Source organism: Phaenicophaeus curvirostris, chromosome 2 (assembly GCF_032191515.1).
Source record: "Phaenicophaeus curvirostris isolate KB17595 chromosome 2, BPBGC_Pcur_1.0, whole genome shotgun sequence".
Classification (NCBI taxonomy): domain Eukaryota; kingdom Metazoa; phylum Chordata; class Aves; order Cuculiformes; family Cuculidae; genus Phaenicophaeus; species Phaenicophaeus curvirostris.
Genome location: NC_091393.1, coordinates 67627705 through 67640611, shown reverse-complemented (window position 1 = coordinate 67640611; position 12907 = coordinate 67627705). Strand labels below are relative to the sequence as shown.

At 38.4% G+C, this 12907-nt stretch overlaps 1 protein-coding gene across 2 annotated transcripts in view; it reads right to left on the bottom strand.

The window, feature by feature from the left end:
- MTR (5-methyltetrahydrofolate-homocysteine methyltransferase) overlaps nt 1-12907 on the bottom strand; it is a 52682-nt gene that overhangs the window by 26875 nt on the left and 12900 nt on the right. For both annotated transcript variants that reach the window (XM_069852343.1, XM_069852344.1), the window contains exons 7-16: nt 12782-12841; nt 10449-10543; nt 6997-7097; nt 6589-6650; nt 5730-5797; nt 4469-4545; nt 3237-3349; nt 1703-1843; nt 871-1056; nt 99-278 (exon numbers count right to left, since the gene is read on the bottom strand). In XM_069852343.1, coding sequence (XP_069708444.1) covers nt 99-278; nt 871-1056; nt 1703-1843; nt 3237-3349; nt 4469-4545; nt 5730-5797; nt 6589-6650; nt 6997-7097; nt 10449-10543; nt 12782-12841 — 1083 coding nt within the window. The remainder of the gene's footprint in view (nt 1-98; nt 279-870; nt 1057-1702; nt 1844-3236; nt 3350-4468; nt 4546-5729; nt 5798-6588; nt 6651-6996; nt 7098-10448; nt 10544-12781; nt 12842-12907) is intronic.

Below are 12907 nucleotides of genomic sequence, written 5' to 3'. Positions count from 1 at the left end.
GCACATCTCTAGGAGGAGGCTGTAGCTGAGCAGCTAAACTTCAGGTTTTTAGGTTATCTCAGCAAAATACTACAAGTTAAAACAAGATTAAAACTCACCTTTATGGTTTTAGTAGCATTGATAAAATTAATGGCATACAGGTTATGTTCTTCCATTCCAGTTCCTATGGTCAAAATATTTGGGTCAAATATTATATCATTTGGATTGAAGTGCACTTTTTCCACAAGGAGATGATAAGCTCTGGAACAGATTGCAATCTTGGTTTCTGTTTCTGTCGCCTAGTGGATAAAAAGAATTCTGACATGAAGCTTGCAGACAACACAAAATATAACACACATACATGTGAAATCATTTAGGGTTCCAGCTACTCAAGACTGAGAATGTGAACATCACAAACATTAAAAAAGGATTATGTGAAAGAACTTTGTACTAATAATATCACCACACCTGTACCTAGAGTTTTCACTCAACTAATTAAAGACAATTTTGTTCCCCAATGTTTTATCATCCTATACAAAGTTCAATATGTGGGTTTGGCATAACTAAATTAATTCATAAAGATTCCACTCTCAAGCAAACCTCAGTTTCTGAACAATAAAAAACATGTTCTATAAAGAAAGGAAGAGTTCAGCATGGCTGAACAGCACAAGACATGCTTTTGTGCTAGCAGCGTTACACTTGGAGCAGTACTCAGATTCTCCAAACACGTGAGCAGCATGAGAAACACATATCAGGGTCAAAACTACTGCTAAAGCTATATAGGACTCTTTGAACCACCTGTCAATGAAACTAAATGACTTTGTCTTACACAAGAGTAAGAAAGTCTTGCACTCCATAAGAAACATAATTCTCTTTTAAAGCAACACTCACCTGCCCCATTTCATCAAAAGCCATGACAACCACAGCTGCTCCATACAACTTAATTTTCCTTGCTTTTTGCAAAAAGTCTTCCTCACCTTCTTTCAAACTGATGCTGTTTACAATGCATTTCCCTTGGCAACATTTCAAACCTGCTTCAATCACTGAAAAGTTTGAGGAGTCAATGCATAACGGCACCTGTAAATAACAGAGAAGTAAGCCAAGGAAATATGTAAAAGTTGTGAATTCAAGTTCTACATGCTGTTTGCCCATCTGGACATAAATACACACACAATGTTAACCAGCATTAATGAATATAAAGTTTGCAGGTGGTATTTGTAGATTCGCTTTGCTTTAAACGCAAATCTCAAGAGCAAATTTTACTCAAGAGTTCTATGGCAACTCCATCATATATCATAGAGACCTCTACTTCACTCTGTATTGCCTTGAGTTTCTGAATTAGAGACTAATTTTCAGAGAATGCATTTTGCAGAAGTATCTTTTAAAAACACCCTATATCCACAGAAATTTTAAGTTTTGTGGAAAGCAATATTCTTACATACTGCTACAGATTACGGCTTATAACTGCTGCAAAAAGAACCTGCATTCGGACTTCCTAACCAATGAAAAGGACTGGCATATATTTAGCTGAAATCAGACAAAGAATGTTAAAACTTCTGTTTCCCCCAAAGGCCTTCCCTATTACAGTACCTTCTCCTCTTGGGGGACACCTACATCTGTTTTTAAGCATCTAAACAGGTTACTAAATAAATCAATACAAAATTTTTCTGAAAGGCAATTTCCAACTCAAGAAAATGTTCTTTGGAATGACTTAAATTACAACCTTTGCAATGTCAGGTTCTGAAGAAATCAAATTACAAAATCTGGTCATTGCAGCAGGACCATCCAGCATCCCATCATCCATATTGATATCAAGAACCTGAGCCCCCATCTCAACTTGCAACTTGGCTACACTCAGGGCTTCCTAAAGAAGAAAATCAAAACACAAAACAACAGTCAGTACAACATTCTCAGGATAACATTTCCCTTCTCCAAAATGAGCACACTGCCAAAAATTTATAAAACATTGCATAAAAGAATAAGGAAATGGTCTGTGATGTACAACAACATACAAAAGTCATCATCGTGGCACAACTAGCAACTAATTTGTTCACAAAAACATGACACGAGAGACCTAATATGCTGGTAGTGCTGTTGATTTTAGACCACTGGCCCTATGCTTAACTGAACAGTTTAAGATTTGCATCATAAAAAGGACTTCTGACTGCACAAGATTACAGGGAAATAGTCTCTGCAATTGTATAAAATAAAAGTCTTGCATCAGAAGCTCTGTTGTTTTATAACACAGAATACTTAATTTTCAGAGGTTGCTCAGCATTTTTTTCCAGCTGCAGAATAACCAAGTACTAAGAAGGAAATATTAAAGTTTTCTTTCCAGCCTACATAATTATCTGAACACCCACGTCTGTTTGCTTTCTCTTTTTTTTTTGTCACTCTGCAGACTGAGGAGACAAAAAAGAAAACAGTTTTGGCTGCTCACAATCCCTAACAATCTGTGATTAAAGCTCTCTTTCCCTAACAGGTTTAACTTGCTTCATGAATTCTTAGCTCAGGAGTCAGACTTCCTAAAAAACAAACTACAGCTTTTATTTTGACTGCATCAACTAGAAGGGCAAAGTACACTCTGGGACAGAGACTCAGCTCTCAAGAAATGTCATTTTACTATTTGTTTGAATGTTACAGTAACAATTTACATCACTAAAGAATTGGCCCTCCAGTCTTTTCATTTTTGCCCTGCAGCTGTTTCAACAAAGCAATTACCTTCTAAGCAACTTTTTCTGTACCAACTCTCATGCAGCATGCTGAAGCCAGTAATTAAAGTACATAAAGATTAGAAGCAACAGTAATGCTGATGAGGACTGGAGAAGTAAGGAAGAAAGAGTGGGCTGCATAGTGGCAAAATCTATCTCAAGTCAGATGTACCTCACACGTCCAAAGGAGGGATTACACTCCCTCCCCTTTCTTCCTCCCTTCTCTGTAAATCCACTCCTAGATACAGCACAGAACAGGACATTTTCTAAACCATCATCAGCTGTGTAACTTAATTCAAAACAGAAAGTCATGTTTCCTGTAACACTTGTCAAAAAAAAGTCCTTGTAAAACCCTTCTCTTAAATTTATTAGGAGCTGGTGAGCACAGAAACAAAGGACAGTGAGAAATTCTCCTCATTGCTTTACTCTTGTAAGTGGTGCAGAACAGTGCTTTGAGTGAGCAAACCAAACAACTAACAAACAATGCAACGGAGCAATGAAAAATCAAAGCATTAGCTATAAAAAGATTACTGTTAAAATATATACTTCATAGTTGCCTGCCATGATGAGTTTAGCAAACTTCCGTGATCCTGCAACATTGCAGCGTTCTCCAATATTTACGAAGTTGGTGTACGGCCCAATCCTGAATGGTTCCAGACCTTAAAAACATATTTTTGAACATAGTTGTAAAAGCAGAAAAATAAACTGTAAGAAAACAAAAGCCCTTTTCTAAACTGTGAAACAGAGGTATCTCTCTCTTTAAGAGCAGTGATTTCTCAGTACATCAGGATGTGCAAAAATCTAATGAGTAACTAGCAAAGAAATGCAATGAAACAACTTCCAACACATATGCCAAAGGTTTCTATCCTTCCTCAATGACAGTCAGCAATTTGCCCAGCCCACAGAAAACAACAGCCAATTTGTTCAATTTAAAATGACATGAATCTACAATTCTTTGGGCATCTATGTGTATGCACATAAACATCTTCTCTCTCTGTTACCTCATGACTCTAACACCATCAGAGAAGGAGCCCAGTGAATTGACCAACAAGCAAGTTCAGCTCTTAAGCAGGTACCCAAGATCAGAGAAACAAGCCAAGTGGGGACCCTTGGGCAGCAGACAACTCAAAGGTAAACAAACATTGCAGCAGAACAGAATAAGCTAACATATCAAACAGCAGACCAATCACGATTTGCTTAATTTATGCTAAACTGATTTGATCTTGAGATTACAATACCACTCAGAAAAAAGGCACTGTTTTACATGTCTCAAAAGCTTAAAAGAAGGCCTGGCTAAGAACATATGGATCTAGATTTTGCTAAAACAAGACAGTCTAGACCTGGATGTATTGCTGGAACACTGTCCCAGTACCACTGGATCAACATCTGAGGCAACACAGGGCAGCTGCCTCACAGAAAGTGAACAAGGATCTTGTCCCAACTCCGCCATCAACTGCAGTGAAATTACCTGATCTCTCTGTGCTTTACCCTCTCCTGCTGCAAAGTGAGGATACAGATATTCACTCACCATTTCAAAGTGTCTGAGACTTGCAGAGTAAATTATGCTGGCTTGGTTACATTAAACAAGATTGTAATAAAATGTTCCAGTAATCCTTCGGCCAAAGGAGTAAGATTTAGATCTGGTTACACATCCATAAGCTTGCTGGATTCAGGTAGAATCAGAAACTCAGTGCCATTCTGATCAGCAGAAAACAGCAAATAAATTTATAAAGGAAGGTTGCACGAGTTAAAGCTCAAAGTGTTACAATCGGTTTTACCTGACAGCAGCATATATCCTTGGGAGAGAGAAGATGGAGTGCGAGGCTTACAGAATTTCACAGCTTCAGCAATCTTCCTGGGTTAGAGAAAGAGGAAAGTAGAGAGTAATGTTTTTGACTAAAATTAAACCACGTCAAATAAGACTCAAACAGAATATATTAGACATATACCCTCATCTCCCTGTAGCAGACAGGACTAATTAGCTAGTTTCACTTTGTGTGGCCAAAGGCAAAAACATACTCCCAGAAGATCTTATCACATCTATTGCAAGGAATGTACAAAGCTGAAGTATATCAAACACAGAATGTGAGATACTATGCCAATGGGATACTTGATGGATATTAGAACCAGTCCTCAACTACACTGCCTCTACTGTATTCACGATTTGCTGAGCTGAGCAATTCCTGATGAGCGCAGCAAGAAAAAACAAAGGACAAACATTGTTCTGTGCTGAGCCAGGCTTCTCAGATGCCAGAATGACTCATGGTGTTCATGTTCGCTTTCTCTTTACTCCAGTCAAAAGTGACACACAGTGCTCTCTGTGTGTTCACATGACCTCTTTGCAGTTTATATCAGGATAAAAATTAATCACAAGGGCTCCTTCTCTTTGAAGCCCAAATGAAAAAGGGAGGTTTACCCACTGACCCACTTCCATCAAGAAAGATATCAAATGCTCCTTTTGACTAGCCAGGGCTAGCACCAGCTGTACAGCATTCCCAGATCTCCTCATCATACATTTCCCCACACATACCTACACACCTTCCTCCCTTCTATTATGAAAGGAATCCTGGTTTCACTTTGTGGTTAAGAGGGTCAGAAAGAGAAAGAATGTATGGTGTGAGGAAGCAGAGATGGGAAGTCTATTCTATCAAACAGTAAAGAGTAAGTAAGGAGTAATTCCAAAACAGTTTTAGATGACAGAACAAGCAGATGTATAAACCTTCTTTGAACCATGCCTGTACTTGTTCTTCATGATACACAGCTATGAAAGTCATAGGATCATAGAACTGTTTAGGTTGAAAAAGACTTTTAAGATCACCGAGTTCAACTGCTAACCTAACACTACCACATGTCCAGCCTGTCCAGATCCTGCTGTAGTATCTTCCGTCCCTCAAGCAGATCAACACTCCCACACAACCTGGTTTCGTCTGGAAAGCCAAGTTATTCCTACTCCACATATTGCTGCTATTGGTGTTCATGAAGAAGCAGCAGCACTTAATTTACCTCCCAGTGCATCTAAAGTTGTAGCTCATGAGATACCTGATATGTGCAGGTGTAGTACCACAGCAACCTCCAACTATGTTGACCAAACCATCCAAAGCAAAACTCTGTAAAAGGGAGGAAAGGAGAATTTTGTTTCAAGTTAATAAAGGCATCTTTTATGTATATACTTAATGTTAAGCAGTTCAGGAAGATCACAAGAAAATGATTAAATTAAAAAACAATCAGTACTATTTCTTCTTTTTAGGACTTGTTTTGAGACGTGAATTCCCAAGATTAATTAGCAATTTCAACACCTAATTTTAGGAAACTACATTTGAAACTGGCCTATTTCATACCGAAGTCCCAGATAAACACTCAAATGAGTATCAAAGACTAGTCATATTGTATTATAAAAGGGAAATAACACACAGCAGATACTGTGTTCCCACTGACAGACTGCAGCTACAAGCCACACAGCTCTGTTTGGCACAAATCAAGTGGCACATGGAAGGACACCCTGCACTGAAACACCACCAGCATCAGTGGTTCCTATACACACAACTAGTAAAATTCTGCCAGGTTCATAAAAAACACCCAGCATTTTGAAGAATTCCCAAATGTAGAAGTAAGAACAGGAGTGCAAATGAGTGACATCCACAGACCAAGCTGCAAGAAAGCTACTTAGCGTATGACATGAAAGTAATTAAGGTTTTCATAGTTTTGAAGTAGTTTTTCCTAATCTGGTATCTCAAATGACTACCATTCAGCAAATGTCGATAAACAAACCAAATGACATATAAAGCATCTGAGATAAAAATAAAACCATGATACTGTAACAAGTAGCATAAATTACAAGCATAGAATTCTTGTCTACTAGTGTGTTAGATATGACACACTCATGAGAAATATTTCGTACCTTTATATGCTTGGCAGTCACTTCAGGAGTTTCATCATAACCACCAAAAGTATTAGGAAGACCTTGAAACATAATTTTTCTAGTATTACAATTTGTTTAAAACCCACAAGAACAAAATCAAATTCCACAGAAGACACATTTAAAGTAGCAATATGTGTATGAGGACTAAAAAGCCTCATCACTATTGCAATCACTACTCAATAGATTATTAATTATGCAAGATAGCATGCTGAGTTCACTGTCACAGAACTAACAATTACTTTCAGCAGTTTAAAATATTCTTAATCTCTTTTTAATAGTAAACCAATCATCTCTTCAAGCTAATTCAACTCTGTTTTGCCCATGAGATGGAACGGTTTAGTTACATTCCATTTGCCTGTAAGCATAGGAACATGTGCACCAACACACCTGCATTGGGATAACAGATGATGTAGGCTGTTGTACATTTTCCAATCGTTTCAATGAATGGTCGCATTTCAACTGCCCCTAAAGCACAATTTAAGCCGATACTGGAACATAAATTTTCAAAAATTATTTTGAGATAAAACCACCCATTACACACAAAACAGACAAATGTTAGTGCTGACAACTGCTGACTTCTGCAATCATCTACAACAAACCCAACACTATCTCAAATTTCTTTAATCATCATCATCAATATACCAAGACTGTACAAGAACTCTCAGGTGGAAGAACAGTGCAAGGGGGAAGGGAGTCGGCCTGAACTGAACTGGGAATATTGCATCAAGATTTCATTTCAAAATCCAGGAAAAAAAGTGGCAGCATTTTGACAGCAACTGCAGCAACATGACAGCTCTGTATTTTCCACGTGAAAGAGAGAACAAGTGGAATGAGAACGGCAGACTGGAAAGGAGCCTTGTGCTAAAGGAACAAGTATGAGAAACGTTGAAAAAGCATGACCTGTTTCAAGCCACCAACTCATCATTTTCTTTTAAAACTATACATAAATTATGTCATCCTTGGAAGAAACAAAGGCAGAAGTATTTTTGCATGAATAAGAAAGTCTTGAACAATTTTTACCAATATATGAGGTACAATCATGTTTTCTTTCATTCAATAACAGATAAATGTGACTTGCACTCAAAATGCCCACGCTAATACTAAAAATGGAAACTCCTCTTCTAGGAAGTATGTGAGTGGTCTTTTATATGTATTTCCTGATCTCTGCACCCTTCTTGAAACCGTCTTATCAGCACTGCAAAACTCAAAATGTGCTCACAGTGCTGCTGGAAGAGGAAGATGTGAAAAAGCTTTCTTCTGCCTGAAAGGAGGTTGTAGAGAGGAGGGAGTTGGCCTCTTCTCCCAAGTGACAGGGGACAGGACAAGGGGGAATGTTATGTATATATTGTTATGTTGGTTACCAAGGTTACCTGGGGTAACCTGATATAGTGGGATGTCCCTGCCCATGGCAAGGGGGTTGGAACTAGATGATCTTTAAGGTCCCTTCAAACCCTAACTATTCTATGATTCTATGATTCAATGAATAGCCTCAAGCTCCGTCAGGGGAGGTTCAGGCTGGACATCAGAAAAAAATTTTTCACAGAAAGGGTCACTAGACACTAGAACAAGCTGCCCAGGGAGGTGGTTGAGTCACCATCCCTGGAGGTGTTCAAGGCACAGGTGGATGAGGTGCTCAGGGACATGTTGTAGTGGTTGAAAGGAATGGTTGTACTCAATGATCCTGGAGGTCTTTTCCAGCCTAGTGGTGGTTCTGTGATTTTGTGAATAATGTCCTCAGAGATGACGCAAGCTAACCCATTGGAAGAGGAATAGAAATTATTCACATCTCCCAACTAATTGAGCCACAGAAACTGCCTCAGAGGTAGCTAAGTATACATATGTTTATTTAGTTTCCCAGAGGTCAACAGCAATAAAGCCCTGCTTTATTAATAAAGGACTAGGAGCACAAAATAGTTTTAGATTTTTCTCCTGTAGGCAGAGGGCTTGGTAAGTGCACAAACAGTAGCAGTAAATGCTTGCAGCCAGATTAACTTGGAGTTGAGAAATCCCTTAGACCTGAGAGGCTTGTAGCAACATACAAAACTGTGGCCTTGAATATCACAGTCACATGCCAAGACCAAAAATATACACAACTCCCTTCTTCCAATACCTATGGGTGGGTTTGGATATTTTTTGAAGCTTCGTATGGAGCTGGTTGTGGGGGTGGGTGCATATTAGTTTGATTTTTCAAACAAACTTATCCTCATTTCCCTATTCAGTGTTTACATACATTTAAATTCTTCATACAGATCCCCTTGATACAAACAGCATGCACAGAGAATACACAATAAATTACAGCAATGAGGTTCTGGAATTTATTTCAAAGTGGGGGCTCACTCCTCAAGATTTGAGCAAGTTAAAAATGGTTAACAAGACTGTCCTTATCATTCAATTTACAAACCTAACCGATTCTTAAGGACAACACAACACCCTAATCAGGACATACAAAACCCAAATGGAAACATGCGAGGACATATAACATGATCCCTACAATACTACTACTAATCACCTTTTTCACAACCCTAAAGCCACTCTGTACCAATCTGGCAACAGAAACAACATCAAATTGAATCTGCTCCCACAACTAAAACATTTCTGCCACAGTGCTTTACAGGGTCTTTCACATAAATGGGAAACAGGCCCGAAGCGTTCAGATCCATAAGATAGCTTTTATGAAATATGGTTTAATAAATTCTTGACTTCTGCTCCAGTGACCTTCTCTCCTCTTCAGAGGCAAGACAGTTATGAGCAAGATTATCTGAGACAGACTCATGCCAAATATGGATCACTAGGCTGTGATGCTGAGAGAAGGAGTGAACTACCACTCTGTTCCAAGAGGCTCCATATGTTACTTCTGAGCACCGTCTGGTCCGGGAAAGTGGAGCCTCAAGGACAGTCAGGAAAGCTGTGAATGCAGTCTTCTGCTTTTGTATCACTAAGATGACAGACTGCGTGTTTTAGCTGGAATTTTGTTGTAGAAACAAACAATGCCTCATCACAATGTGCATGGGATGCACTGCTAACAGTGAATCAAATGTTTTAAGTTCAAATATTCTAGGAAAAAAACATCTATATCCAGTTTTTGTGTGAAGAACTGACATGACAGTAGAAATGATAGAGAGGGAATAGAAGGCAAGGAGGAGGTAGAATAGGGCATAGAAACTCTTAATAACAGAGAAATCGCAAACAGTATTTGAATTAACATGCAAAACCTTGCACAATGACTAAAATATGCTATATTATAAACTTTCACAAATCTTAATCTCATACTTATTTCAACTTTTCTGCCTGAACAGAAAAGAATGCAAGTAAATGGAGGCATCAGGAACTCTCAGAACAGCAATGTACATCCTTGAGAAAAACACTCAGGGAATACATGCATTTTCATAAAAACTCAGTAAAAAGAGCACTGGAATGAAATCTTATGATTTTCTCTTCCAAGCCACCCTGAAACTTTCTGAGCTGGCACTGCTTCCCTCTAAGAAAGAGATCTAAGCCCTGCCTGTACCAGGAATTAGCTCTTTGCATTATCTGAGACAGTTTGCGATGGCAAACTATAGTTTCAGCATTTTTTTTTTGTAATGGTTTAACCTAAGTGTGATTTCAGCAGCTGTTGCAAACCCCAAATCCCAGATTATCTACTGCAATGTTTTAAAAATTCAGCGTTCTTTGGAAATATAATTTCTGCTGAGGGAATGATAGCAGAACACGTTATCAACACTTTTGATTAAATATGATCACAGTTTGTATAGCTTCCATTTAGGTACAAGCAAAGGGTAAAAACAGAAAAGAATCACAATCTACAGAAAACTTACTAAGAGAAAGACACATTTCCTTACCAAAGTGGCTTACTATGGGAAACACTAATGACAAATGCCTCTCCTGTCTGGCCTGAGAGGGTACGCCCACTCTTATCCACAATGGTTCCAGAGACCTAAATATCAAATGAACAAAGAGAAAGAAGAACTGAATTAACAATAAAAACAAGGATTTAAATGGCTAAAATGCTAAAAGTCAAAGCAGAGGAGGCCGTGCTTCACTTAAAGTGACGAGGCACAACCCAAACAGAAAAATTACACCCTTTCCTCCCTATAAACACTTAAATATTTCAGCCAGGGTAAAAGCAAACATTTGACCACTCTTCTTTCTTTCTTCCTTCTCCTCTAGAGGGAGAAAAAAGGCAAAAAAGAAAAAAAAAAAAAGAAAAAAAAAAAGAAGAGAGAAAACTACCATGAACTATTCACCAGCAACATAGCACTACTACCACAGTATCAATTCTGACAATGGCCTCTGAAACCACTCTGTTTAGGCAACTATCAGCAGTCACAGCCCTTCTCTTATCTTCCTCATCCTCCCTACCTCCCACTTAGCGTTATTTCAGGTTTCAGGACTGCTAACGGGTTGTTTGGTGGTGGTTGGAGAGTGGAGAAGAGGGAGGGCTGGCCTTCAAAAACAAGCTACTGCTTTTGCTACAAGGAACATCTTGTTACAACTTCAAAGTGGAGATGGAAGCCTTAGCTTGTACCTTTAAGTAATATACAGAGAGAGATACTAGTTGGAGTCAAGATATTATTTATTATTTTCACAACTACAAAGTTCAGGAGATGTTCGAATGAGTCAGGAAAGCCTTCCCAAGCCTACAAATCTTTTTTTCCAGAAGATGGAATGGGTTTAGAAGGCTCTGTGCAAAGGTAAAGCTGTTATTCAATCCAAAACATTCTTTAATATTGACACTACTTTCCTTCAAACTACCCAGTCAAAGAAGGTGACCAGTGGAATCCTAGAGAGGGCTGTTCTAAGGACTGTACTTCTTAACATAACTGAACTGGAAAGTGAGCAGAGAATGAGGCAACCAAGCACACTGACTGCATTGTTCAGGACAACGAAGACAAAAGGTCAACTCTACATATCAGAGAACTCTCAATGCTAATTGAGGTGAATGATAAAAAAGGGGAAACCCGTTGCAGATAAAGTACAAAGTTGTGAACATATGAAAAATTCAACACAATGACACCTACAAACTAGTATTTGCTGCTTGAGAAATTAATCTGAGTAAGAAAAGAAAGTTTTAGGAACACAATTTCAAATCTCACTAGCAGTAAAGTAAAACATGAGGAATTGACAAGGCAGAGAACATCACTAGGCTATTATACAAATCCCTGAAGCCTGCACTTTGACTGCTGTATGCTATTCTAATTCCCCTCTGACTTGAGGAAGTGGAAAACAAAAAGGTGGCAAGAATAATGAATGAATGAATGAATGGTATGGAGCAGCTAAATAGACAAGGACTCCTCAGGATGGCAAAACACGACTAAAGAAGGCTGTCACAGAGGACTATAAATGCCATGACTGTGCAGCAATGGGAATGCAGAACAGCTGCTCACTGTCACTCTGAAGAGACAAATGGCAAAACACAAAAGAAGTTATGGGCTGGAATGTCCAAAACTAAGCAAACTTTCCAACCAGTGCATTCATAAGCTGCAAAAGTTACTGACAGATTGTTTTGTGGATGCCTCGGTCCGATGCAGGTTTGAACACAGGTTCAAAGAAGGAGTAAACACATTCAGCAGAAGTGTATGAACAGACAGAAACTGCAGATCAGAAAGCCTGGGCCGCAAACTGAAGAGAAGTGGAAGAATACACCAGAACTTTCAAAACAAGCTTATTCTATATTAATTCCTACGATTCAAGACTGCCTGCTGTCAGAAAAAGACATGGCAGAGAATGAACATGGAGTTAGATAGACTTTTTTTCTGATAGACTAGTTTTAGACTAGTTTCTCTGACTTCCAATGGCCACTCATATTCTACTTTAAAACACAGCAGAATTTGCTTAATTTCATCCTTGAAGTACTGGCTCTTATTACCCTTAAGATAGCCAGCATGAATAAAAAACCCAAACCCATGATCAGACCTTTTCCCGTGAAAATATAAAGAAATACAAAGAAAATATAAAGAAGTTAAGTCCATCCTTAGTTTTCAGGTTGACAATCTGGACTACCCAAGACTGATTTCATAAAGTATTTTGCATAAGGGTTTTTCCTTTCATGTAAAAACGTACAATTCCAAGATAGTTATTTCCTTCATTTCAAAATGCTCCAATCAACTGCCATCTCAGGTAGTTCATAAAACAAGCTTAAGTATATGTAATATATTAAATAATATATACTTACAAATATGGGTCGGGGAGTATACTGTTCTTCAAACAGTGTCTGGAGTGCAAAAAGAGCTGCCTATAGAAGAACGTTGCAAAATATTAATACACGTATCAAGTTCTTCAGATTGCTTGGGATTTTTTG